The 27,051-nt window shown below is 38.6% G+C and overlaps 1 protein-coding gene across 4 annotated transcripts in view; it reads right to left on the bottom strand.

Moving 5' to 3' along the window:
• SMARCAD1 (SWI/SNF-related, matrix-associated actin-dependent regulator of chromatin, subfamily a, containing DEAD/H box 1) overlaps positions 1-26,573 on the bottom strand; it is an 85,447-nt gene extending 58,874 nt beyond the window's left edge. Inside the window, exons 1-4 of one of the 4 annotated variants that reach the window (XM_033106255.1) lie at positions 26,436-26,573; positions 25,574-25,812; positions 6,201-6,378; positions 299-470 (exon numbers count right to left, since the gene is read on the bottom strand). In XM_033106255.1, the coding sequence (XP_032962146.1) occupies positions 299-470; positions 6,201-6,378; positions 25,574-25,763 (540 nt within the window). In that variant the 5' untranslated portion in view covers positions 25,764-25,812; positions 26,436-26,573. Of the gene's footprint in view, positions 1-298; positions 471-6,200; positions 6,379-25,573; positions 25,813-26,096; positions 26,303-26,435 lie in introns of those variants that run through there. The other 3 variants (XM_033106259.1, XM_033106258.1, XM_033106257.1) reach the window with 3 other exon arrangements.
• Positions 26,574-27,051: the final 478 nt, after the last annotated feature.

Here is a 27,051-nt window from a genome sequence, read left to right as displayed (position 1 = left end):
AGATGGAAGGGGGACTGTTCCCATTTTAGAACCATTCAAGTATATAAAAATTCACAAGCTATGTGAGCTATTGAGGGAAACTCAGATTATTATACAAGTCATAGATGAATAACCTCAGCTATTAATAAGACTCTGAAGTAAATCTCTGGCATTTACCTTAATTATTACATAAAATAAAAGTTAGTAATTTTCTTCAAACAAAGTATCTTTAGAAAAATGACTACTCACTAAATACAGCACTGAATACAGGAATAACATCATTACAGCTACAATACCAATTACTATAAAAAGGTATAACCTTAAGTAAATCACTGTCACTTCTTTGTGGGAAAAGTTCCTTCAAGGTCTGAAGTTTAGCATCTTTAAGGTCTTCCAATTCTGAAAAGTCTTCCAATTCTGAAATATCATCATTATTTCCACCTGCCATGGTAGGAAGGCCTTGAGACTCTTCATCTTCAGATGGCTCTGAACTGAAAATATTTTCAGAGGGGAAAAAAAAGTATTTTAATGTATTACTAATGTTATTTAGTTATAATTTAAAATAAGTGTGTATGTAATACAGCATATCTGTACTTCTTTTCCATATTAAATGAAATCTGTATCTGTCCAAGATCGAAACTACTTTTTTCATTTCAGTATGTTTATATAGTATATAAATCTACATTCCCTGAGTCAGCATACTTTGAAAATATCTCCAATTATCTGGGTTGGGATGAAAAAGAGTAACAAAATACCTAGCATTTATAAAGATATATACACATTTGTTACATGCCTATTTTTCTTTCTTATTCCTTTTTACCTATACCCTACATATCAGATGAGTGTTTTCATGTTGCTCCTGAGAAATAACGAAGCCTATACTAATAGAAAGATAAAAGAATTTAATGGCCTAGGTGTTTAGAATCTAAGTGATAACATTGGAATGGTCCCATTTAATATCAAAATCTCTGCTAGGAAGAAAACATTTCTTTAGCAGACATAGAGCATTTATTCTATATGACACTTTATTCTATAACAACTAACCTTAATCTTGTTCCATTTCAGTTTATATGTGTATCCTATATAAAAGACGTTTGGGCCAAATTTTGATCATCTCACAAACCAAAAAAATCTCATTTTGAACTTTTTGTTTTCTACCATGATAGGCAATCTGGAAATCAGAGAATGCAGACATTGCTATGCAGCTAGTTCTATTTTTTTGACATCTCTTTTATGCACATATCCACAATCTGTATTTTAGTAACTTCTCTATGCCTGTTCACATTAGATCAGTTGAACGTATTAGGGCACTGACAGGAATATATATTTTAAGCTTTAGGATGACTTCTTGAACTGCTCTAAGGTAACAAGGTAAAATCAATTTCTTCCTTTCTCACTATCCTTATCCTTCAATATTTTAAGACGATTACACGAGTCTCCCTTTCCATACATGCAGACTTCTCATTCCTGTTGCACTCAACTATGAATTCTCATTCTGCCTATGTTCACACTTCCTGACTGATTTTCCTAGTTCTAATTCACTATGAAAACAAAAGCATTCAGGTTGGAATCCTTTTACAATTCCTACCCAGAACAATCAAAAATCCTTACTCGTCTACATCACAATCGTAAGCTAGTGATCAGACTCACGACCATGCAGTGGGACAAACTCAAGTGCCTCTTGATGTAGTAAGCATTCATGCTGACCACGAATCTGACTGTGCCTTGGGTATAAAGTCAAGTTCACAAGAAACACAAGTGAAAGAGAAATAAATGCAATACCGTCAGGAGGAAACAATCAGAAAAACCTATTTTCTCTAAGAAAATAGTTTTCAGTAAGTTAAAATCCTTAAAAAAGCAGGGAGTAGACTATGCTCAAGAGAGCTAAGAGTCCTAACTTCTGAATGCCGTAGATGCTCCTTGTTGGGATCCTGGTTTGCAAAGCCAGATACAAAACACATGAACATGAATATAAACTGGGAATGGTATTAGAGAATTATTCACTGTTAACAGTATTGTTTTGTGTGTGTTTTTTTTTGGGGGGGGTGGTTTGGAGGGGGGATGTATGCCCAAGTATTTAGGAGAGAAATGTTAGAATGTCTGTAACTATACTTCAGCCAATGATAGATAAAACAATGAAACAAGCACAAAAAAATGCTAACAACTGTTAAATCTAAGTGGTAGGTATATGGATGTTTATGCATATTATTCTATTTTATTGTTTGCCTGAAGCTTTAATAATAAAAGAAAAAGTCTATAAGAACAAGTGTTGACCACTTTGTGACCATTTATTCGGTCTCAGATAAGCCTATTCCCTTCTCTTGAAGGCTAAGTCCCCACTCAGTGCTAAGGGAATCTAGCCCTTTCTACTTCCTACGAGGACTCTGCTTTATCAATTATCTTTTCTCCCCCATTTCTCCCCCCACCCCCCAAGCTTGTCCTCCTAAGCCTACATGCTCAGGACTGCCTTAATTCAATGCAGTCAATGTGCCAGAGGTTCTAGGACACGGCAGTGAAACAAATTCTCTTCTCCTTCACAAATTTCATTAAGACTGATTTTTCTACTCTCATTATCTATATAGTTCTCAACTCACTATTTCACATCTTCTATCCCACCACTTAGGTAAAACTGCTCTAAGAGCAATAATATCCTCTAAAATGTCAAATGTGATTAAAAAAAACACCTTTCGTTGGCTGTCACATCCCACTTGAAGAGGAGGGCAGCAGCGCAGGGTTAACAAAGACAGTAGCCAAGAAAAGAATGCAAGTGGGGCCAAGGGACTCTAGCCTCAAGGACCGAGCCCTGAGCCCTGAATGGCCAATGCATAGTTTTATTAGTTAGGTGAGGAAGTAAAGGAGATAAAGCTCGTCAATCTCAAGATCTGTGAATCCCATACATTAAAACAGGAAACTGATTCAAGCCAATCACCCTAGCCTGCAGGCAGCGGAACCCTAAGTCTCAGGATAAGTACTTTCCCAAGGGACAAAACCTTTATGCATATGAATAGATGGAGAGCACACCATTGAACCTCTTCCCCTGCAGGTTGTGGGAAGGAATGCAGCCACAGAGGCAGAGGCTCTACTTAGCCAGGGGAAGGTGGGGGGCTGTGCCCACCTCTGTGAACCCTGTGGCTTCTCCTGTTGGTCCCCAGTCGACTGTGCCTGGCTTGGGTTGCCCCTCCCCGACTTGCCGCCCCCCGGAGACAGGGAGACATAAGGTGCAAGCACAAAGGTGAGGCAAAGTCCCTGAAAGGATCTGTCTCACACTCTCCTTTCTTTAGAGGCAGGTACAAGGAGACAACTGGCAACAGTTGGCCCCATTATACTGCTGACCAATCTCTTTGAAAATCTGATCCCACCCCCCGCCCTCACCTCATGGGTTCTACAACTTTATTAGTTCTGATTTTCCCTTTATCTCTCTGCCTCTCCTTAAACTCTACAGATGGCTTTTCTTCCTTTGTTTACTTCCTTGATTTGCCCGTGTTACCTAGGATTCTGTCTTCATTTCCTTCTTGTTTATTAATGCTTCCTGGGAGATTTTATCAGCTGTCAGAGTTTCTGACTATTGTCTATATCAGGTTTCCAATAGGGGAGAGATTGTGCCCCCAGAGGACATTTGGCAATGTCTGGATTCATTTTAATTTTTTGACTATGGAGGTGCTACTGGCACCTACAAGGTAGACATCAAGGATTCTGCTAAACATCCTACAATGTACAGGATAGGCCCTCAAACAAACAATTAGCCCACACTGTAGAAACAGTGAAGGTTAAGAAATCCTGATAACCAAAATGGCCCATACATGGGTACTGATTATACCACGGAACATTCATACAATGCAGTACTATGAAGTTGTGAAAGAGAACAAGGATTTCTATGAACTGATATAATTTACCAGATATGTATACTGCTAAGTGAATAAAGAACAAATGAATATACACCGGGTGCCAAAAAAAAATGTATATACATTTTAAGAAAGGAAAACTGTATTAAAATTATAATAATACATATATACTGATAACAAAAGATGAATACAAGTCACGTTTGATTTCTGCAAATACAAGAGGTGCTCAAAGTGGTTACCATCAGCATCCAGACAGTTCTGATTATGGCGAACTACTGCTTGAGTAACGTTGACCAAAGTGTCCGCTTGTATACATTTTTTTGGCACTCCCGGTATGCATTATTTTTTTATTACAAGACTTTCTTGGTGAAGGAATCAGTACATTATTTACAAACTAGTACTTTTGAGTAGCATTACTATAATAGCCATTATTGGGATTAACTGATAAAATTTAAATATGGACTGTATATTCGATAATAGTATTATACCAACGTTAACTGGGATTTCTGCATTTGAAATACTACTTTTGTAATGTAAGAGAATGACCTTGTTCTTAGTAGATAAATGTGAAAATATTAGAGGCAAAGGATTCAGTAATAATTATCATTATTATTTATGAAGGTGACAAGCAAATATGGGGAATGTTTTTGAAAAAAAAGCAGGAGTTATTTTTAAAACTTTTCTGTAAGTTTAAAACTCTTTCAAAATACAAAGTAAAAATTGGCTGGGTGGAGGAGGCTAACATTTGTTTTCCTCAGGATTAAACAAACAGGATCTTCATTTTTTATTTCAGAGTGAATTTCTGAATAAAGCCATGTTCATCAGGGCTTATATATGTAAGTTCATTTTAAGTGGAAATCCTCAATTTGATCGTCAGCAGTCTCGATCTCTTGCTCTTTCTTGTAATACTTTCTTCACTTAACTTCTGACCACACAACCTTTTGACTTTCCCTTTCCTCAATGACTGTTCCTTTTTAGAACCTCTGCAGGTTTCTTCTCATTTCCCAGTTCCTAAGAGCCAGAGTGCCCCTGGACTAAGTCCTTACTTAACCAAGAGATCTCTTTTCCAGCCATACTACCATCCCTTAGTGATTTCAACTAATCATATGGATTTAAATATCAAATCTATATTCTGACAACTCCTAAAATTAGGTATGTAACCTAGACCTCTCCCCAGAACTCAAATGTCACAAATTCAGTTGCCTACTTGACATCTCCGCTTACATGTTTCAGAGTCTTCTCAATCACAACTCATCTAAAGGAGCTTCCCCCACCACACCCAAAAGTCTTCCTTATCTCAGTTAATAACTCCATTGTTCTAGTTGCTCAGGCCAAAACCTTTAGGGTCATCCTTGACTTTCTCTCCCACCACACATGAAATCCATCAATAAATCGTCTCTGCTCTACCTTCAAAGTATATGTAGAAGTTTACCACTTACCATTTCTTCAAGTATTAGCCAGGTCTAAGCCTCCATCATTTCTCGCTTGGGTTATTAAAGCAATATTTGTGCTTCTACTACTACACCCCTGCATTCTCAAAGACCTTTTAAACATATGGCAGATAATTTTACTCTTCTGCTCAATACATTCCATTAGCTCCCATTCATTCAGAATAGAAGCCAAAAAGCCTATGTATGTACGGGCTTAACATCCCCCGTCCTTCCTATCTTGGGGCCTCAGGACCTTCACTCTGCATCATGTGCCCCCCACTTTGCTCAAAAATGCCAGGCAAAATAGCACTTTAGGGTCACTGAACAGATTATTCAAAATGCCTAAATACACCTCCTGCCCCCCTTTCCATATGGTTCACTTTCTTACCCCCTTCAGGTCTTTGCTCAAGCATAGGTCTTCTCAATGAAGCCTTCTACCAACTGTGCTCTTTGGAAACCACACCCCTACCCCAGGTGCTGAACTCCTTATCTGCTTTCCCTTTTTGCTCACAATATCTGTTATTTGACATACAGCAATTTTTATTATCTTTCTACCTGACTACAACATAAGCTCCGTGCTACGCCACAGAATGTGTCCCAAAAATGGTAAAATTATTAGATTCAAGAATAAATGATAAAGCAGTTAGAGATAATCAAAGGTAATTGTTAAAATAATTTTTATATCTATGGAGTGTTACAAAAATTAAATATCTGCTCTCACTAAACTTAACTGAAAATCACTATTATCCAGTAAAACACACACACACACACACACACACACACACACACACACACACACACACAAAACCTCTACATTTCTAAGCTAGGAAAAAATAACCAAGATATAATAGGGAAAAGGGAAAAAAAAAAAAAGGAAATCAAAATATTTCAAATTAAGTGACTTTTTCTCCCATACATGTAGATATAATGAATCTATTAAGCTGCTTACACTATAATCACTGTGTCTTTGTTGAATTTTGTTTCTTGAACTGTATTGGAGCAGTTTGGAGAAACAATATCTTCACTATCAGAAGACAAATCAATATACTGTATTCCTCCTTGATTCTTGAAATATGATATACTTGCTTTTCTTTCATTTACTGGAGCTTCTGGAACACTAGAATCTTCTGCAAAAGAAAAAAGAATGAAGGCACTTGAAGCAACTTAAAAATAAAAGAAACTTTTTTTGATAATTAGAATAATGTGGTAAAAATATTTAACTTCACTCACTGTTTCCATTCTATAACCAAAAATTTCTACTACTTTTGAAAGAAAAAATTACTAGTCTACCAAGGCTGGTGTTAAATGATTTTCCATTTCACACATTATTTACTAGCAAGACCCTGCTGAAAACTGCAAAACAGGTTTGTATTTTATATGCTAATTCTGTTCTCTGTCCTTTTACTTCCTATTCAAGTTCTTGCCTAAGAGACATGGACACTAGAGCCCAGAAGACTTGAATTTCAATCCTGTCTCTTAGCCAAGTTACTTAATCCTCTAAGCCTCACTGTCCTCACCTGTGAAAAAGAGATGCTAATAACCGCAGGGCTGATATACACATAAAATTGGATGATATATATTAAGCATGTAGTTCAGTATTGGCACACAGCCAGTATCCAATAAACATTCTCTTATGTGATGGTGGTATTATAAGCTGAATACTGTCCCCTCCAAAATTCCTACTCTATTTCTCCGAAAATAAGACCTAGCCGGACCATCAGCTCTAAAGCGTCTTTTGGAGCAAAAATTAATATAAGACCTGGTATTATATTGTTATATTATATTATATTATATTATATTATAAGACCCGGTCTTATTTTACCCGGTCTTTATATTAATTTTTGCTCCAAAAGACACTTTAGAGCTGATGGTCCGGCTAGGTCTTATTTTCGGGAAAACACGGTAGTTGAAGTTCCAAATCCCAGTACCTCAGAACATAATGTATTTGGAGGTAGAGCCTTCAAAGAGGAGATTAAGTTAAAAAAAGAAGCCATTAGGGAGGGGCCCTAATCCAGTATGAATGATGTCCTAAAGACAGACACTAAAGATGTGCCTGTATAGGGAAAGGCCATGTGAGGACACAGCAAGGAGTTGGCCATCTGCAAGCCAAGGGAAAGGCCACCAGATCTGCTAGAAAATAAATGTCTACTGTTTAAGCCACCCAGTCTGTGGTATTTTCTTATGGCAGCCCTCACAAACTAGTAAAATTGGCATCATTTGTCCAAAGAGTCGTATTCTACCAAGGTCTCCTGTAGGGAGCCGGCTGTAAGCTGACAAGGACCTTGCAGCCTGCAAGGTCATCCATGGGAAGCCTTGCCTCTGCATCTTCCTAGAAAGAACAAGATAACACTAATGCAGCCACAGACATACAAACTTGCCAATACACAGAACAGAATGTTCTACTGATACTTGCTTGTTCTGCTAATACTTGCTTGTATAGACAATTATTCTAAGACTGTATATAAACCGTGTGTGAAATAAAGACTGCGCCACTGCTCCACCATCCGTGGACAGGAGACCTCCCGATCCCAGCTTTCCTGTCTCCTTGTCTTTTCTTTATCTCCTCGCCCTTCCCCCCTCAGGCCGACCCCTCATGGCCGCTTGGGCCATGGTAGTCTCCTCTCTCCAAGGGCTGAGTTTCAAAATTATTCTCCTTTCTCCTAGCAAACCACCCTTATATATTCTCCCTTATATATTCAAGGAAGAGATCAGATTTAAAGAACTCACATTAAGATAAAAGTATTATAGTCAGGGCCTTGGTATAATGAATACAGTATACTTTAAAAAGCAATGATCAGATGACTCTTTTAGTTCAAAGGTATTGATTTAAAATACAATAGCTGCTATTATTTACTTCCTCAGTGAGTATCAAGTCCTCAGGTGAAACACAAACATTTTCAATCCTCACAATAACCCCTAGGGCATACATTATACAACCATTTTATAGATAAACCCAGATTTGAGGAAGCAACTTGTTCAAAGTCTTGTAAGAGAAAGTAGCAGATATGAAATTCAAACCTGAAGGGAAATCTAAAAATCCTTCTACTCTAAAACTCTTAGCTTCCCCTAATGAGGCTCATGAGCCATAATGAGCCAACCAAGGCCCAAATTGGTCTGGATGGCACTAAAACAATGACATTTCTTTGCTTCTTACAATGAAGTCCCATCAACGCCATGAAAAAGCAAATCAGATTTTTTCCAAAAGAACAATTTTATAAATGTTGAGTCTGCCCTGGGTTAAGAACTCTGCATTGGAACAAATCACAGCTACATATGTTAACTGCCATAAATACGAAAACATTTACAAATTCTGATAATTATGTAAATTAACAAAATTGCAGTCCAACTCCTATACAATAACTATAAAGGTACCATGGATACTGCTTTCACAAAGTGTTCCTGATATATTACAAATCATACATAAAACTAAAAATTTAATCTTTTACTGTATCAAAAATTTGACCTAAAGCTAATGCATATCACCTGAACAATTCAATGATAGTGTCTTGCTTTCTCATGAAATTTCAAAAGGGTTATGGCAAAATAATTTGGATCATCTTTTCTTCAAAAAGTCTCTTTAGAGCGGATGGCTGGTTCAGTTGGTTAGAAGGCATTGCTCATAATACCAAGGTTGCCAGTTCGATTTCCACATGGGCCAGTGAGCTGCGCCTTCCACAACTAGACTGAAAACAACAACTTGACTTAGAGCTGATGGGTCCTGGAAAAACACACTGTTCCTCAATATTCTCAAATAAAAAAAATTAGAAAAATAAAAGGGGGGGGGAGGTTTACTAGAGGAAGCAGGAGGGACATATAAGGACCTAGCATATTAAAAAAAGGGGGCGGCGAGGTGGTTGGAGCACCATGCTCCTAATGCCAAAAGACACTGTTCGATTCCCACCTGGGCCAGTGAGCTGCGCCCTCTACAGCTAAGACTGTGAACAACAGCTCTCCCTGGAGCTGGGCTGCTGTGTGCTGCCACGGACTGCTGCGAGCGGCCGTGAGCTGCTGTGTGCTGATGTGTGCTCCCGTGAGCAGCTGGTGGCCGCGCTGGCTGGCAGCTATGAGTGGCGGCAGCCATCGTGAGTGGCCTGCAGCCAGCGAGAGCTGCTGTGAGCGGCTGACCAACGACTGACGAACGACTGCCTCGGCCAGATGGAGCGCAAGGCTCATAATACCAGCATGGGCCAGGGAGCTACGTCCTTCACAACTAGACTGAGAAACAATGGCTTAAAAACTGTGGTTGGAGGGGTGGCTGGAATGGGGTGGGGTGGGAGAATCGGGGAGCGGGGGCAAAAAAAAAAAAGGAAAAAATATTCTCTTTATATAAAATGAAGAATAATCTTTTCAAGCCTAGCCATTTAAATGCCTCAGTGCTTGGGGGGGGGGTGTCTAAAAATTCTCTAAGTATTAGGAGGACTAGAGTTTCTTGAACTTGACTATATATTCACCTTTTCTATGATATTCTCCCTTTACTTCATACAGATTATAGTACAAAATATATTTGGTGAACACATACACCAGTTTTTAAAACTAACCTTTAGTATGCTTAGCTAACAAGACAAAAATAAAGGAAAAATCTGTCTTCCTCTCGTCACGTGCTCAATTACCTAGAGCTTTTACTGGATATATAATACATACCACCAAAATATATATATTAAACATGTATACTGCACTAAACCAAGTGGCATTCCTGTAGACTAACTGGCAAGTGACTAACAGAGGAAGTAGTTTGATAATATGGGGAGGAGGAGGTCATAATACAACAGTATTTTTGACAAAATGTCTGCTAAATATCAACATCTGCATAACTATAATTTGTTGGTAGTTCTTTCAAGTAAAAGTGGTGTTCTGTGAAAAAACAATTAAGTTTAGCTCACAACTCAAAGCAATCACTCAAATGCTTTCCCTTGAGATAAACACCGTATTTCGGTATTCAGTAAAGGGTAGCTCACATTTGTTTCACAAAATACTATAAAAATACATACTGATAAGTTGAGGTCTACTAAAACTAATTTTTACTGCCTCATCAAGAATACTCTTAAGTGAAACCGGGATTTAAAAAATTGTAAGAATACAATGACTACACAGCTTGGAGTCTCTGCCTTGATTCATGTTAAAGCACCAGCAATTTTACCTACCATTGCTTTTGCACCATCAGTGCAAATATCGACATAGTGAAAAGAGCAAGTAATGTCTTAATATTATTATGAAAATTGTTACGACCTTAGGGATCCCAAAGGTTTACAGACCACACTTTGAAAACTAATGGGATGCAGTTAAGAGCTTGTTTATATAAAATATCAACATTCCAAAATAGTCAATATTCTAGAATTTGAATAGTGCCGAATGCTTAGATTTGTTTGGACTATTTTTGGAAGTAAGCAACAGCAAAAAAAAAATCTAAGATATTCCTGACACGATGATGCTTTTTGACCCACAGCAAACAAGCATTTCCAAGGAGTAGCACAAAAGAGACAAGGAAACAAAACAGAAAAATACAAAAATGAAGGTAAGAAAGGTGAAAAGGAAAAACAATTAGGAAAACATTGGCTACTATTCAAGTCTGACATTTGCTGAATTCCTTGTGTTTAAGGCACTGTACCTGGAGGTGGTGGATATAAAAGAAAAAAAAAAGGCAAGTTATAGTTCCACTTGCCCTAAAGAAACAAACATAAGAGCTAAGTAGCCAAGTACACAAATAACTGTTCAGACATAATCTATGCACCGACAGGAATAAATAGCATGCTATAGGAACACAAGGGAAAACAGTCTGTCCTTTCATACAAAAACAGTTAAAAAGCCTATTTTGTTTTAGAGATACAAGATGATGATACTTCCTCTTCACCAAAGGTAATGGAACCAACATCATTAGCATATCCAAGAAGACTCCAAGGATCCAGGGAGTAATTCCAAATTAAATTCCCCATTAGTGGGGTGCACAAGAGAAAACAATTTTACATTACAAATTTTTCCAGTATGCTGTACCCATTCTCATATCTAAGTCTACTATGAAACAAAAGCATATAAGCCTGCCACTGATATCACGTTTCCAAGTGGTCCAAGATCAAGGACTACTCAAAAACAAAACAAAACAAATCACTTCTGGGAGATTATGAGTTCAAACAGAAATAGTCTAAGTCAATTTGATAATCATAAATAGATTTCCCAAAGTGAAATGAAAACACACAAACCTCTATACCTATCTGCAGACTTACAAAAGTGTGCTATTTTTCATATTTTAATTGTGTATTGCCCTACATGGTTCAATTCTCTAACATGGCAACTGACTTTCAAGGCAGTTCCTTTGAATACCAAGTAAAACAGATCATATATTTGCCCTTATAAAAGGGTTATTACTAAAACAACAGAAAAGGGTTATTACTTTTAGATTGTAAAATTTGGATAGTCTTTAACTTGAATGTCATACTACTTAGGGAAATACCTTTAGCCTCTTATATAAAGGAAACATCAAACTATCTCTCTGATGAAAGCTCTAGAAACAAAGACTACACTGAATACAAGATTGAAGAGTAGTTTCTAACAAAACGTTTCAGGTTTAAGCCAAAAGAAAAGATAAAGATAGGTAGAAAAAAATGGAAAGGAAAAGTAAGTCATGCTATTAATACTGGACAAAGCAAGTGTTAAACCTAGAAAGGTACTTTTTTAATAACAGAATTCGTATCTAAAATAAAAATATAACAGATATATATCTCAACTGCATACTAATAATGAATGCTACACTACAAGATATATAAACACTACAGAATATGTAAGGCAAAAAATTAACAGAGATAAACATGAGGCTCTAATTATCTTTTCTATGCTCTTAATAGAGAAGAGAGCACAAAAATAAGATATAGGACAGTGTTTTTAAAACATTTGTAATCAGGAACCACTGTAAGAGACACATTTTAGATTATGACCCTAAACACAGAAACTGTTAAGTCACATAACTCAAACAAAAGCTTCAGAAGCTTTACTGTAAGTGATATACAAGGTGTGATTAAAAAATACAGTGAATGTTTAAAAAAATGTATTGCAGTAAAAGACACATTGCCATTAATCGCTCTCAAAATACTCCCTCACTTTGAACACACCTATCCCATTGTTCTTGCCACTTTCTGAAGCAGTTCTGGAAGTCCTCATTTGTGAGTGTCTTTAGTTGAACCTTCGTGGTTGCCTCAATGTTCTGAATCATTTTGACTTTGGGGAAGAGCCAGAAGTTACACGGTGCAAGATCCGGTGAAAAAGATGGATGAGGACACATCATAATGTTTTTATTTGACAGAAATTGCCGTATACCAGAAAAGATGTGTGAGATGGAGCATGATGGAGGACGATTTACGGCACACTTTTAAAACACAGCTTCCTTCAACCGTAGCTCACACCTGACTGACTGCACCGAACAAGCTGAAAGTTGTCACACTGTTACTAAGGTTCAACGCACCACTCCCATATTAAAGATCCCTGCCTTTCTGTTGGATGGCACTCAGCAGCAACATTCACCATATTTAGTCATCACAACAGAAAGGCTCTGTGTCGTACATCACCTCTGGTGTAGCAAATTCTATCAAATAAAAACATTATGTGTCCTCATCCACCTTATTCACTAGATCTGGCATCATGCAACTTCTAACTTCTGGCTCTTCTCCAAAGTCAAAATGACCAGGAAAGGTAAATGTTTTGAATCAACCTAGGACATTTAGCACAACTAAAGACACGAAAGAGGACTTCCAGAATTGCTTCAGAAAGTGGCAAGAACGATGGGATAACTGTGCTGGAAGCAAGGGGGAGTACTGTTAGGTGAATTAATGGCAATCAATGTCTCTTTTACTGTAATAACTTTTTTTTAATTTAAACATACACAGTATTTTTTGATCACACCTCATACTTTGATAATTTTCTACTTATTTTACTCCATTAAAAATTAGTTATATGTATTTAGTCATGACCCAAGAAACTGACTTTACAACTATTATTCATACTGAAATACAATACAAATAAAAACTCATGTTATTGGCATATCATTATAACTCTATGTAAATTATACTGTCTTTCTTTACAGTACTCTAAGAACTTTTAAAAAATGGTCTATTAAGCCACAAAGAAAAATCTCAGTAAATTCATCGAAGAAGTACTACAGACCACATTCTCAAGTCACAAAACAGTGAAATTAGAAGTAAATGTTACTAAAAACACTGCGGCAAATTTCAGCCACTTAGAAATTTAAAGAAAAACCATAGAAACCACTTATTTGAAATTTCTGGTCAAAAAGGAAGAAAAAAGAAATCCGTATTAAAATCTACTGTCTATATATTATATATGTGGTATATATAACATATATATGATAAAACTACAAGAATAAAAATAAGGTGGCAAACTAACGTTAAGATTGAAGAAAGACTAATGGTCCATAAGATGCAAATACACATATGAATTTAGACTATAATGATGAAATTTTGAAATATAAGAAAAAAGATTTGGGCCAGCCCGGGGGCTCAGGTGGCTGGAGTGCCATGTTCCTAGCTGAGGTCACTGGTTCGATTCCCACATGGGCCAGTGAGCTGCGCCCTCTACAGCTAAGATTGTGAACAACGCTGTCCCTGGAGCTGGGCTGCCGTGAGCAGCCAGAGGATGGCTTGAGCTGCAGTGGGCTGCTGAGTGGTTCCAATGGCTACCATGTGCTGCCAGGAGCGGCCAGTGGCTAGCGTGGGGGGCCAGCAGCCAGTGTGAGCGGCCGTGGGCTGCTGTGAGCTGCCGTGGGCTACCGCGTGCTGCCATGAGCGGCCGGCAGCCATCGTGAGTGGCCAGCAGCTGTCGAAAGCTTCCATGAGCTGTTGTGAGCGGAGACCAGCTACCAAATGCCTCAACCGGGGGGAATACAAGGCTCATAATACCAGCGTGGGCCAGGGAGCTGTGTCCTACACAACTAGACTGAGAAACAACGGCTTGAACCAGAGCGGAAGTAGGAGGCAGAAGAGGGGGGAAAAAAAAGAAAAAAAGATTTGTCAAAAAAACATTCTAGTAAATGACAAATAATGAGTAAAAGAAGGAACAATCACCATCTCTTTAGTCCTTATAACAAAAGAAATTCCAAATGAGACTTAAGGTTAAAAAAAGTCAACACAAAATTGAATTCATATCCATCAGTTTCACTATCAAAAATAAAACAAAACAAAAAACCAACAGAAAACAAGTGTTGAAAATGATGTGGAGAAACTGGAACCTTGTGCACTGTTGGTGGGAATGTAAAATGGTACAGCTGCTGTGGAAAACATGGTGATTTCTTGTATGATCTAGCAATTCCATTTCTGGGTAAATACCCAAAAAGAACTGAAAGCAGGGTGTCAGGCAGGGTCTCTGGTCCCACTCCCCGCGTAAGAACGCAGGATATGGTGAGGCCAAAAAGGTACAACGATGGAGCCATAGACAGGGGAGTCAGACCACTATATTCTCGCTGGCGGCTGGGTTGGAGATACAAAAGGAAAGATCTGCCGGTACTCCAACAAGGGGTCTTCCTGCAGTCTCGCTGGCAGCCAGGCCAGACACAGGAAGTAGGATCCACACAATGCAAAATCCATGGTCCGCTTTACTGCCTGCCAACCAACCAATCAACCAACACAGCCCCGGCAGTTATATTAGTGGCTAATTGGCTAACTGGTCACAGCTGATGGCCATCTACTACCTAAATGTACTGTCTAATTCAGTTGATTGTGTCAATCACCCAGCTGTCTAAGCAGGGAACATTTATCTTTAAACCTCACCAAATATCATCAAATATGTCATATAAAACTGCCCTAAACTGCCTCCTGTCATCCTGACTATAATTCCCCTACATTTAGGCTTCAAATGCAATAGCTTTATTAATGGTCTTCTCGTAATGAAATGCTCTAGTCTGTACCAAATAAAGTCCATTCTCCCTCACATAGCACAAAAGGTCCCTAACACCCCAGCTAGTTATATTTCTCTTTTCAGCTTCATCTACACTGCCCTAAACCTCCTCTTCCAAAGATAACCTCCCTCTTCCCATACACATAGCACAGACTCTTCAAGCAACATACATTTTCATCCCATGTTCACTGAATAAGAAATGATTCATTGGTTAGGGTCCACTCAAAAAGTCATCTCTCTGGTACTTTTCCTGATCCTCCCAAAAAGAATGAATGATCATGTGTGAATTGGATTGTCATCCTACACTACTTAATGTCTTCCCCTATGGGTTACCATATTGTACTCTTTCAACTGTATATTTACATGTCCTTTTCCCCAAGTGCTCCTTGCACATTATAGTCTAAAGAAAACACAAATACATCACATGTTAGGTAGTGATAAATATACTATATAGAAAAACAGAACAAAGCAGGGTGTAGAGGAGATGCTACTTCAGAGAGAGTGATCACCAGGCAGCCTTCCAAGAAAGGTAACATTTCACTAAGCCCTAATGAAATGAAGAAGCTGAGAGGTATATGCAAGTATTAGCAGAGCCTTGGAGGCAAATGAGCATATGGGAAGAAAGATGGACTGTGCTTGGCATACTCAAGAAACAGTGGCTATGGCATAGTAACTGAAGAAGAATGGCAGGAAATAAAATCTTAACTCATGTTAGGTAAATAAAGGGTTAGCTAAAGAGGAGTGTTACAGACAATTTTTAAAATTTTCATCCTATAAGCTGATTTAGACCCTAACATTCTTGTAAATGTGCAAATATAACATTATCCCACAATGAAAGAATATGAAGTTACCACATGATAAAATAAATAAGGTCAATACTCATATCCTGGTAATTCTCCAATCACATATTCAGCCCTAATCTTAAACACAACTTCAGTATCTTATCTCCACAGCCCAAGGCCCAACACTCAATTCAACATTCGTATCCCTCATGATAAGTTTAGTTGTCTTTGGTCTATTCCAACACGCTAGTTTGAGACAGGATCTTTGATTTTCACTTGAATTTTTAAAGGCATGTCTCAATGGCTAACAATGGGTACTTTACACTTATTCTAATGTACAAAAGTACCATTTTTTCCCCAATGGACTAAACTAAATTTTTTATCATTCATTTTATGTTATTTCTACCAGGAATCTAGTTTTAAGACCTCGTCCATTCTCACTTTAAAAATTCTCGACAGATGACATCATAGAAATGACAGCGTGAGGTGAGCCTCTTGAAATCTCCCCTGGAATTTACAACAAATCGCACAACTATAATTCCACAAAGGACTCCCTGCACAGCAGACAGGCAAGAAAAAGAGACATGCAACTGAAATAGTGTAAAGGTGAGCAAACTGGATGAGCAGGGGAGGGAAGTAGGAAGTGGGGAGACACAGGCCGCGCAGGATGAAGACCAAGCTCGAAGCTCTGAGCTCCCTGCATTCCAGAACTACCGCAGCCACGGGGAACTGCTAGTGCTCCGCTTATGGCCCACAGTCCCACCTGAGGGATCAGCATATAACATGGCTGAACCCAAAGCTCACGGAAGAGACCTCGGAGCAAAGATTGAGGGAAGAAGGGTGGAAATGGCAGTTTAAGCCCTCACTGCCAAGTAGAGGACAGAAGGCTCAGGCACTGAGCCTAGCCGTCCCGTCCTCACCCTCCCAGAGTTTGCCCTACCCCTACCCTCTAGTGCTAGAAGCAGAACAGCAGCAGTGTCAGATCAAAAAAACAGAGTAATTGCAGTTCTGAGAACTGTGGCCCGCAGCCACAGACTCACAGCCCAACTAGTTCCAGCGAAGGGGAGGGAACCTTGGGTGCAGGACTGGCTGTGGTGGTGGTCACCGCCATTGGTCTGGGCCACCTCTCACAACCCACCCAACCCCTGTCCACACTGATCTAGGAGGATCCCTGCAAGGGTAAACAGAGCCACTGAAACACACAGGCCCTGAATTTGGTGCATGAAGAGCTTCAGAACTTCATTAGTTTTTCACATCCGCCAACAGAGGCAGTGCCCTGAAACCCAGGCAACCTGCTCACGAAAGAGAAGTGCACCTTCCAGGGAATCCCCTCACTGTGTGAGAAGCCAGAAACAGTGCAGAGAAGATAGAATATTACAGTGTGAGAGAGAATAAAAGGCTGCAGTCGGAGAGAAAATAAAGCGTTCTACCAACACCTACTGGAAAGAAAAGGAAAGACCTCTTCCTACCAACCGGTTGTAGTACCCACTCCTGTAGATGCCTAGGAAGAGAAATAATAATTCACTAATTGCCATGAATAACCAAGGTAACATGGCAGCTCAGAAAGAAAAGCCTCCAGAAAATGAACTTAAAGACAGGGAAATATGTGACTAAAATGACAGAGAATTCAAGATTACAGTTCTGAAAAAACTTAATGAGAGGCAACAAAACATAGACAGGCAGTTTAATGAAGTCAGAAACACAATCAAAGAACATGAACATTTTACGAAAGAGATTAACATCTTAAAAAAGAATAAAATAGAATTTTTGGAGATCAAAAACTCAAGAAAACAAATGAAGAATGAAACAGTCACCTTAGGTAATAGAGCTGACCAGATGAAAGAATCAGTGACACTGAAGATAGAAATCTGGAAATGACACAGATTGAAGAAGAAACAGACTTAACAGTTAAAAGAAATAAAAAAAACTTTACAAGAACTTTCTGAGTCCATCAGAAAGAGCAACATAAGAATAATGGGCAGACCAGAAGGAGAAGAAAGGGAGAAGGGAAAAGAGAGTATATTGAAACAGTCAACGAGAACTTCCCAAACATGTGGAATCCTCAAAAACTGGATCCTCAAATCCAAGAAGCAAATAGAACACCTAACTACCTCAACCCCAACAGGACTTCTCCAAGGCACATTGTATTGAAGCCGTCAAAAATTAACGAAAAAGTAAGACTCCTCATGGCAGCCAGGGAAAAGAAGACGGTAACCTACAAAGGAAAGCTCATTAAGTTGTCATCAATTTTTCAGCAGAAACTCTAGTCAGGAGAGAGTGGACTCAAATATTCAAATTATTGAAAGAGAGAAATTATGAACCAAGAATAATATATCCAGCAAAGATATCCTTCAGCTATGAAGGAGGAATAAAGACCTTTCCAGACGTACAGAAGCTGAGGGAATTTTCTAACACAATCTGCACTGTAAGAAATACTAAAGGAGGCTATTTGACCAGCATAAATAGGGATAATTTGTGACAACAAAAACATAAAAGGGGGGAGAGTAAAAGTCTGAACTGACATCAGGGAATGGAGAAAGTAAGCATGCTGAAGAAAACGGAATACTCTAAATGTGAAACTTGATTAAAATTTTTATTGGGGAATATTGGGGGACAGTGTGTTTCTCCAGGGCCCATCAGCTCCAAGAAGTTGTCCTTCAATTTAGCTGTGAAGGGCACAGCTCAACTCCAAGTCCAGCTGCCGTTTTCAATCTTTAGTTTCAGGGAGCCCAGCCCACCATCCCATGCGGGAATTGAACCAGCAACCCTGTTGTTGAGAGCTCGCGGTCTAACCAATTGAGCCATCCAGCCACCCCTCCGGAAGCTCAGCGGCAGCTTGCTCTCTTCAATCTACTAGCTGTGGGGGGGTGCAGCTCACTGGCCCATGTGGGAATCGAACCAGCAACCCTGTTGTTCAGAGTTCACGTTCTAACCAACTGAGCCGGACACCCGAAACTTTCTTTTACATAAATTTAATGGTAACCACTCAAGAAAAATCCAGAACTGAAATACATGACGTAATAAAAGAAGAAACAGGGGGAAAATCATAGAATACCACCACACTGAAATAATAGACAGCAACAAAAAGGCAAAGAAACAGTGGAGACAAAGTCCTACCAGAAAACCAAAGATAGAATGATAGGAAATCATCATATAGCAATAATCACCCTAAATGTAAAAGGACTGAACTCACCACTAAAAAGGCACAGAGTAGCAATTGGATCAAAAAACTAACCCAAACATATGCTGCCTCCAAAGGACGCATCTCAAGGACAAATATAGACTCAGAGTAAAAGGGGGGAAATTGACACTCCAAGCAAATGGTATCCAGAGAAAAGCAGGTGCAGCGATACTGATATCAGATGAAACAGACTTCAGGATAAAAAAGGCAACAAGAGACAAAGATGGACATTTCATAATGATAAAGGGGAAGATATACAAGACATAACAGTGATCAATATTTATGACCCCAATCAGGGAACACTGAAATATACCAAGGAACTACTAACAAAACTAAAGACAGAAATTGACCAAAACAATTATAGTACCGGACCTAAATACATTATTGACAGCTATGTATAGATCATCCAAACAGAAAATCAATTAAAAAATATGAGCCCTAAATGACACATTAGATGAAATGGACATAACTGACATTTATAGAGCACTTCATCCTAGAACATCAGACTATACATTCTTTTCTAGTGTACATGGAACATTCTCATGGATAGACCATGTATTGGGAAATAAAACTAGTCTCAGCAAATTCAAGAAGATTGAATTCATACCAAGCATATTCTCTGATCACAAGGCATTACATTTTGGATATCAAATGCAAATAGAAAGCAGGAAAAACCACAAAAATGTGGAGATTAAACAACATACTTTTAAAGAATGACTAGATCAAAGAAGAAGTAAGAGGAGAGATCAAAAGATACATAGAAACAAATGAGAATGAAAATACATCCTTCCAAAATTTTGGGGATGCAGTGAAGGCAGTTTTAAGAGGGAAATTTATATCATTATAGACTTATCTCAAGAAACAAGAAAAATCCCAGATAAATAACCTCACGTTAAACCTTAAAGAACAAGAAAAAGAACAAATGAAACCCAAAGTTAGCAGAAGGAAATAAAAATCAGAGCACAACTAAATGAAAGAGAACAAAAAGACAACAGAAAAAATTAATGCGACAGAGCTGGTTCTTTGAGAAGATTAAAATTGACAAACCCTTAGCTAGATTCACTAAAATAAAATGAGAAAAGACACAAATAAAATCAGAAATGAAAGAGGGGAAGTTACCACGGATGCCACAGAAATACAAAGGATCATCCAAGAACACTATGAAGAACTATATGCCACCAAATTCAATAACCTAGAAGAAATGCATAATTTCTTAGAAATATATCGCCTTCCCAGGCTGAATCACAAAGAATTGAAAAATCTAAATAGACTTATCACCATGAAGAAAATTGAATAAGTCATCTGATACCTTCCCAAAAGCATAAGTCTGGGACCAGATGACTTCACTAGTGAATTCTACCAAACATTCCAAGACGATCTTGTACCTATCCTACTCAAACTCTTTCAAAAAAAAGAAGAGACAACACTTCCTAACTCATTTTATGAGGCCAACATTACTCTGATATGAAAATCTGGTAAGGATAACACAAAAAAAGAAAACTATACACCAATATCTCTGATGAATACAGATGCAAAAATCCTAAACAAAATTCTAGCAAATCGAATGCAACAATGCATTAAAAAGATTATACATCACAACCAAGTGGGGTTCATCCCAGGGACATAAGGATGGTTCAACATACGCAAATCAATGTGATACGCCACATAAACAAAACAAAGGATAAAAATCGTATGATTATTGCAATAGATGCAAAAAAAGCATTTGACAAAATACAGCATCCACTTATGATTAAAACACTTAATAAGAATAGAAAGAAAATACCTTAACATAATAAAGGCCATATATGACGAACCCTCAGCTGATGTAATTAACGGTGAAAACTAAAGCGCTTTGCTCTATGCTCACAACAGATAGGACATGACAGGGTTGTCCCCTATCTGCTTTTCAACATAGTATTTGATGTCCTCGCAATCAGACAAGAAATAAAAGGCATCCAAATTGGGAATGAATAAGTTAAATTGTCACTTTCTGTAGATGACATGATGCTATATATAGAAAACTGTAAAGACTCCACCCAAAAGCTATTAGAAACAATAAATGAATAAAGTTGCCAGCTACAAAATCAACGTACAAAAGTCCACTATAGGGCCGGCCCGGTGGCTCAGGCGATTAGAGCTCCGTGCTCCTAACTCCGAAGGCTGCCGGTTCGATTCCCACATGGGCCAGTGGGCTCTCAACCACAAGGTTGCCAGTTCAATTCCTCGAGTCCCACAAGGGATGGTGGGCTCTGCCCCCTGCAACTAAGATTGAACACGGCACCTTGAGCTGAGCTGCCGCTGGGCTCCTGGATGGCTCAGTTGGTTGGAGCGCGTCCTCTCAACCACAAGGTTGCCAGTTCGACTCCCGCAAGGGATGGTGGGCTGCGCCCCCTGCAACTAGCAACGGCAACTGGACCTGGAGCTGAGCTGCGCCCTCCACAACTAAGACTGAAAGGACAACAACTTGAAGCTGAACTAACATTGAAAGGACAACAACTTGACTTGGAAAAAAAAAAAGAGTCCTGGAAGTGCACACTGTTCCCCAATAAAGTCCTGTTCTCCTTCCCCAATAAAATCTTTAAAAAAAAAAAAAAAAAAAGTCCACTATTTTCCTATATACTAACAATGAAATCTCAGAAAAAAAGAAAACGAATTCTTTTTGCAATTGCAACAAAAAGAATAAAATACTTAGGAATAAACCAAGAATGTGAAAGACCTATATACTGAAAACTACAACATATTTTTAAAAGAAATTGAAGAAGACACAAAGAAATGGAAGGGCATTCCATGTTCATGGATTGGAAGAATGAACATAGTTAAAATGGCCATATTACCCAAAGCAATATACAGATTTAATGCAATCCCCATCAACATCCCAATGGCATTTTTTAAAGAAATAGAACAAAAAAAAATCATCATATTTGTATGGAAGCACAAAAGACCACAAATAGTCAAAGCAATTCTAAGAAAAAAGAACAATGCTGGAGATGTTACACTCCCTGACTTCAGCTTGTACTACAGTGCAACAATAATCAAAACAGTATGGTATTGGCAGAAAAACAGGCACACAGACCCATGGAATAGAACTGAGAACCCAGAAATAAACCCACATAAACATGGACAGATAATTTTTGTCAAAGAAGCCAAAACCATAATGGAGAAAAAACAGCCTCTTTCATAAATGGTGCTGGGAAAATTGGAAAACCACATGCAAAAGAATGAAACTAGACTGCTATCTGCCACCATGTACTGAAATTAATTCAAAATGGATCAAAGACCTAAACATAAGACCTGAAACAATAAACTGCATAGAAGAAAACATAGGTACTAAACTTATGGATCTTGGGTTCAAAGAGCACTTTATGAATTTGACTCAAAAGTCAAGGGAAGTAAAAGCGAAAATAAATGAATGGGACTATATCAAATTAAAAAGCTTCTGCACAGCAAAAGAAGCCATTGACAAAATAAAGGGGCAACCAACCAAATGGGAGAAGATTTTTGCAAACAGTGCCTCCGATAAGGGGTTCATATCCAAAATATACAAGGAGCTCATAAAACTCAACAACAAAAAAACAAACAATCCCATTAAAAAATGGGCAGAGGACCTGAAGAGATATTTCTCCAAAGAGGACATACCTACAGATGGCCAATGGACATATGAAAAGATGCTCAACATCACTAATCATCAGAGAAATGCAAATAAAAACTGCAATGAGGTCTCACCTCACCCCAGTCAAAACGGCTATCATCAACAAGACAAATAGTAACAAGTGATGGAGAGGCTGTGGAGAAAAAGGAACCTTCGTACACTGTTGGCGGGAATGCAGATTGGTGCAGCCACTATGGAAGGCAGTGTGGAGATTCCTTAAAAAATTAAGAATAGAATTACCATATGACCCAGCAATCCCTCTCCTGGGTATCAAAAAAATCTGAAAACATTTATCCATAAAGACATGTACTCCAAAGTTCATTGCAGCTTTATTTATAGTGGCCAAAACACGGAATAATCCAAGTGTCCTTCAATAGATGTATGGATAAAAAAGTTGTGGTGTACATATACACAGTGGAATACCATTCAGCAGTAAGAAAAGGTGAAATAGTACCATTTGCGACAACATGGATGGATCCTGACATTATAATGCTAAGCGAAATAAATCAGACAGAAAAGTAGAGAACCATATGACTTCACTGATATGTGGTAAATAAAACTGAAGACAACAAAAGAACAAGACGAACAAATGAAGAAACAAAAACTCATAGACACAGACAATAGTTTAGTGGTTACCAGAGGGTAAGCGGGGAGGAGGGTAGTACATGAGGGTAAAGGGCATCAAATATATGGTGACAGAAAGAGAACTGACTCTGGGTGGTGAACACACAATGTAATATATAGATGATGTATTACAGAATTGTACACCTGAAATATATGTAACTCTCCTAACAATTGTCACCACCATAACTTTAATTTAAAAAAAAAAAATCACATCTCTTTTTTCTCCATTTCTACTGCTGTTATTAAGTTTGCGTTATAAAAGCTTCCTAAGAAATTTCTCTCCCTTCAAGCCCTACCCTCTAAAAATATAGAGTACTCACAACTGCTAGACTGATTTTTACACAACTTTCTTTCATTTTATCCTTCTACCTAAAGTTTTTAATGGATCCCTAGTATCAAAATGTAAAGTCAAAATTTAGCCTTAGTTTTCAAGATTCTCCAAAATTCACAGTACCATTTACAATAATGTGCTTTAAACCAAAGCTCTCTATTCCTCATAGGATGAATTCTCACCATTCCCAGATGAACCTAATTTTCATATTTTCCAGTGTCATGAAGACTAACTACGAGATTCCTGAAGTCCCAATGAAAAGGAGTGAAGTCTCCTCAGACAAAAAAAAAAGTAATGCAAAAAAGCATCTGATTAGAAAAGGCAATTAAGAATTTTACATTACTAATATTGATAAATAACTAAAAATTCCATTGATTTCCACTTTACAAAGTGCTTTTATTTTACAAATGAAAAAATTGTGGATCTCAGATTTTAAATGACTTGTTCAATGTCACATTTAACTAAAACGGAGAAGCAGAGGCTAAGGACTCAAAATTCATGCCTACAATCCTGCCCTTCCCTGCCTTAACTATATAAGAAACATACTAATGCATTTACTGTTAAAGTAGTAAAGTACCTGGATGTTTAGACATTAACTACAGCATGTTATGCGAATCAAATTATCTGTTTAAAGAATAAACAAAGGGATATACCTCCTGTGCTTAACATCCTTCAGTTCTTCCCCACAGAATTCAGACAAGTTCAAAACCCTTAAGACAAAGCCTTTCAAAATCTGACTTCTAATTATCACTTAATTCAACCTACTATATCATTCCCCAATGTTCCAATTACACTAAAGTATTTTAAAATGTTATTCTATAACTTATAGGGATTCTGCCATCACTGTTACATTTAAATACAAGAGTACCAAAAAAACAGAGATACCCAGGGTTAAGCTAAGGCATATATTTTACCAATCTCGTCAGGGCCACCTTAATCTAAAAGCTGCTTGTGAAATACTGAGTTTTGCATTTAAAAAGGTATTACAGAAATAAACATTAAAACTTCTTATATCCTTTTTACCGTTCATCAGAAACTGTATGTGTACAGTTCCTGTTTAAGGTCAGGAATTAGACTGCTTGCCTCTGAGTTCTGGTTCTACCAACTTCTTAACACTTGAACCTCCCTGGATCTCATTTCTGCAAAATGTAGACATCTAGTAGGACTGCTGTGTAAATTAAATGAGAAAATGTGAAGCACTAAGCACTATGCCTAAACATAGTAAGAATTCAACTATATTCTAAATTTTTAACTGCCCAAAGAACATAAGATTAAAATGGAAATGCTAATTTTTGGCTTCTTCTCAAATCCTATTATCCCTGACAATCTGCTGGAGGTTAAAAATGGTTCATTCACCATGAACAATACCAATTATTCTTGAGCACTCAGAGGCTCTCCAGGAAGTAGTGGCAAAATCTGAATGTGATCTTCGTTTATTCAGAGACTGTCTTCAGGCACCTTGAATAGTTTAGCTAATAATAGGTGATCAATATTTTTGGAGAAATACTGGAATCAACTTAAATGTCTGGCCAAATAACTAGGTGATAAATAACTAGGCGATTCATAGGACTGACTCGCTTAGTTCCTCTTCTAGTAGCAACCACTCTGACCTAAGGATAACCTAAATTCTGACTTGAACTTCCATCATAGGGCCATTTTCCAAGAATAAAAGTGAAGCTTTTATGGATGGACACTTAGTTGGAGATACATGATGTCTATGGCAGTCCCAAAACTGTATTTAAAAGGGTACGGTGTAAAACAATGCATTATTAGGTATAACATCAAGAATAAAAATATCACTTCTGCCTTTCATCTTTTAAAAATATCTCCTGATGCTACATCAATTTGCATCATAACTCACCTGTTTTTTCAGTTATATCTGAATCAGGGGTGCCTGCCCTGCTAACTTCCCCTTCAGCATTCTCCTCTTCAGCACTAAGAGAAATTGGTGAAGAAGGGCCAGGCTGGGAGGGTTGAGGGGTTGCTTCAGGCGCTTCCTCAATCTTACTCCTTTTTTCAAAGCGAAAACGGTCCAAGTTGAAAAGATTCATATTGGTAGAAACCACCACCCTGTGGGGTTGGGAGTTTTAAATGAACTATCTGCAGGGAGAAAATAAAGAGAGAAAAAGAGGCCATGAAAACAATATAAAATACAAAGCCATAGCAGTTCATTCCCAAGGCAATTAAGAGCCCGCAAATGTGCCAGAGGCTCAGCATGGCCATTATGGCTGCGCTTCATTGTTAGGCCACAACGATTAGAAGGTGGACGGGGTATCTTTTTTTATTTTATTTTTCCACTGCTTCTTTTACTCCCCTTCGTTCCCCACCCCCCACGCCCCTCCTTCCTCAAACCACAAGCTGACCCTCGTGCAACCTCCTCTTACCCCAGCACGCGCAGGCACGTTCCCCACTCTAACCCCCCTGGGGGCCGTGCGCCCGCCCACAGTAAGAGGCTCCCTGCCCTACGGTGCACCCTGCCTCGAGAAAGGACGTGCCAGGGCCCGCGCCTCGACACTGCGGGGACACAAAGGGGCCAAAGCAGGGGAGCGGCGGAGGCCGTGCTGGCGGGCACCCGCCCGGAAGTTGACGCGGCGCGATCCCAGCTGAGAGGAAGCTGATAGGATCAAGAAAACACAGGGAAGGTTCAGAGGTGGGCAGTGTGCCGCGGCATCTGTTTCAATGCTCACTCGCCCGTTTTCTTTCTTTCTTCTTTCAGTACTTACAGTCTTGCAGTCTTGGTGCGATGTAACAAAGATTGGAGGGAAAAAAAAAATTCCTGGCTTGCGGCGACAGGAGCCGGGCCGGGACGTTCCAAAACAGCACAGAGAAACCCAACGAGCGCGTAGTGATGACGCAACACGCAGCCTAGGCTTTTTTCTTCCCCAGCGACGCACCAGCGGAAAATGTCTAGGCGCGCGCGCTGTTGTCATGGTAACTCGTACCCGCCCCTCTCTCTGGGAAGAGCGCTTATGGCCTGTTTCTCCAGGTTAGCTAGAGAGTTGTTAAATAGAACAGTAATAAATAGAACAATGACAATAAATAGCATAACAATAATATATAATGTTTGATGTTATAATGTATATTTTATGTAAAATATAAATAGTATCATGATAATATGCTAAATGTTTTACGTGTATAATCTGAACCATTAAAGGAATCTTATTTTTACGAAATAAGGAAACCGAGGCCTGCAGATGTTAAGTACTTAATTAGTAAGGAGTAAAAACCCAGGTATGTTGAGCTTCAAAGCATCTGAACTGCCTCCCCACTGTCGTCTGGGTTGTTCTTAGAGTGGAATATGACAGTTCACCTATCTTGATGGAAATAATACCTTAAGAG

Source organism: Rhinolophus ferrumequinum, chromosome 5, assembly GCF_004115265.2.
Source record: "Rhinolophus ferrumequinum isolate MPI-CBG mRhiFer1 chromosome 5, mRhiFer1_v1.p, whole genome shotgun sequence".
Lineage (NCBI taxonomy): Eukaryota > Metazoa > Chordata > Mammalia > Chiroptera > Rhinolophidae > Rhinolophus > Rhinolophus ferrumequinum.
The sequence above is the reverse complement of the archived record's forward strand: the minus strand, read 5'-3'. Positions and strand labels throughout refer to the sequence as shown.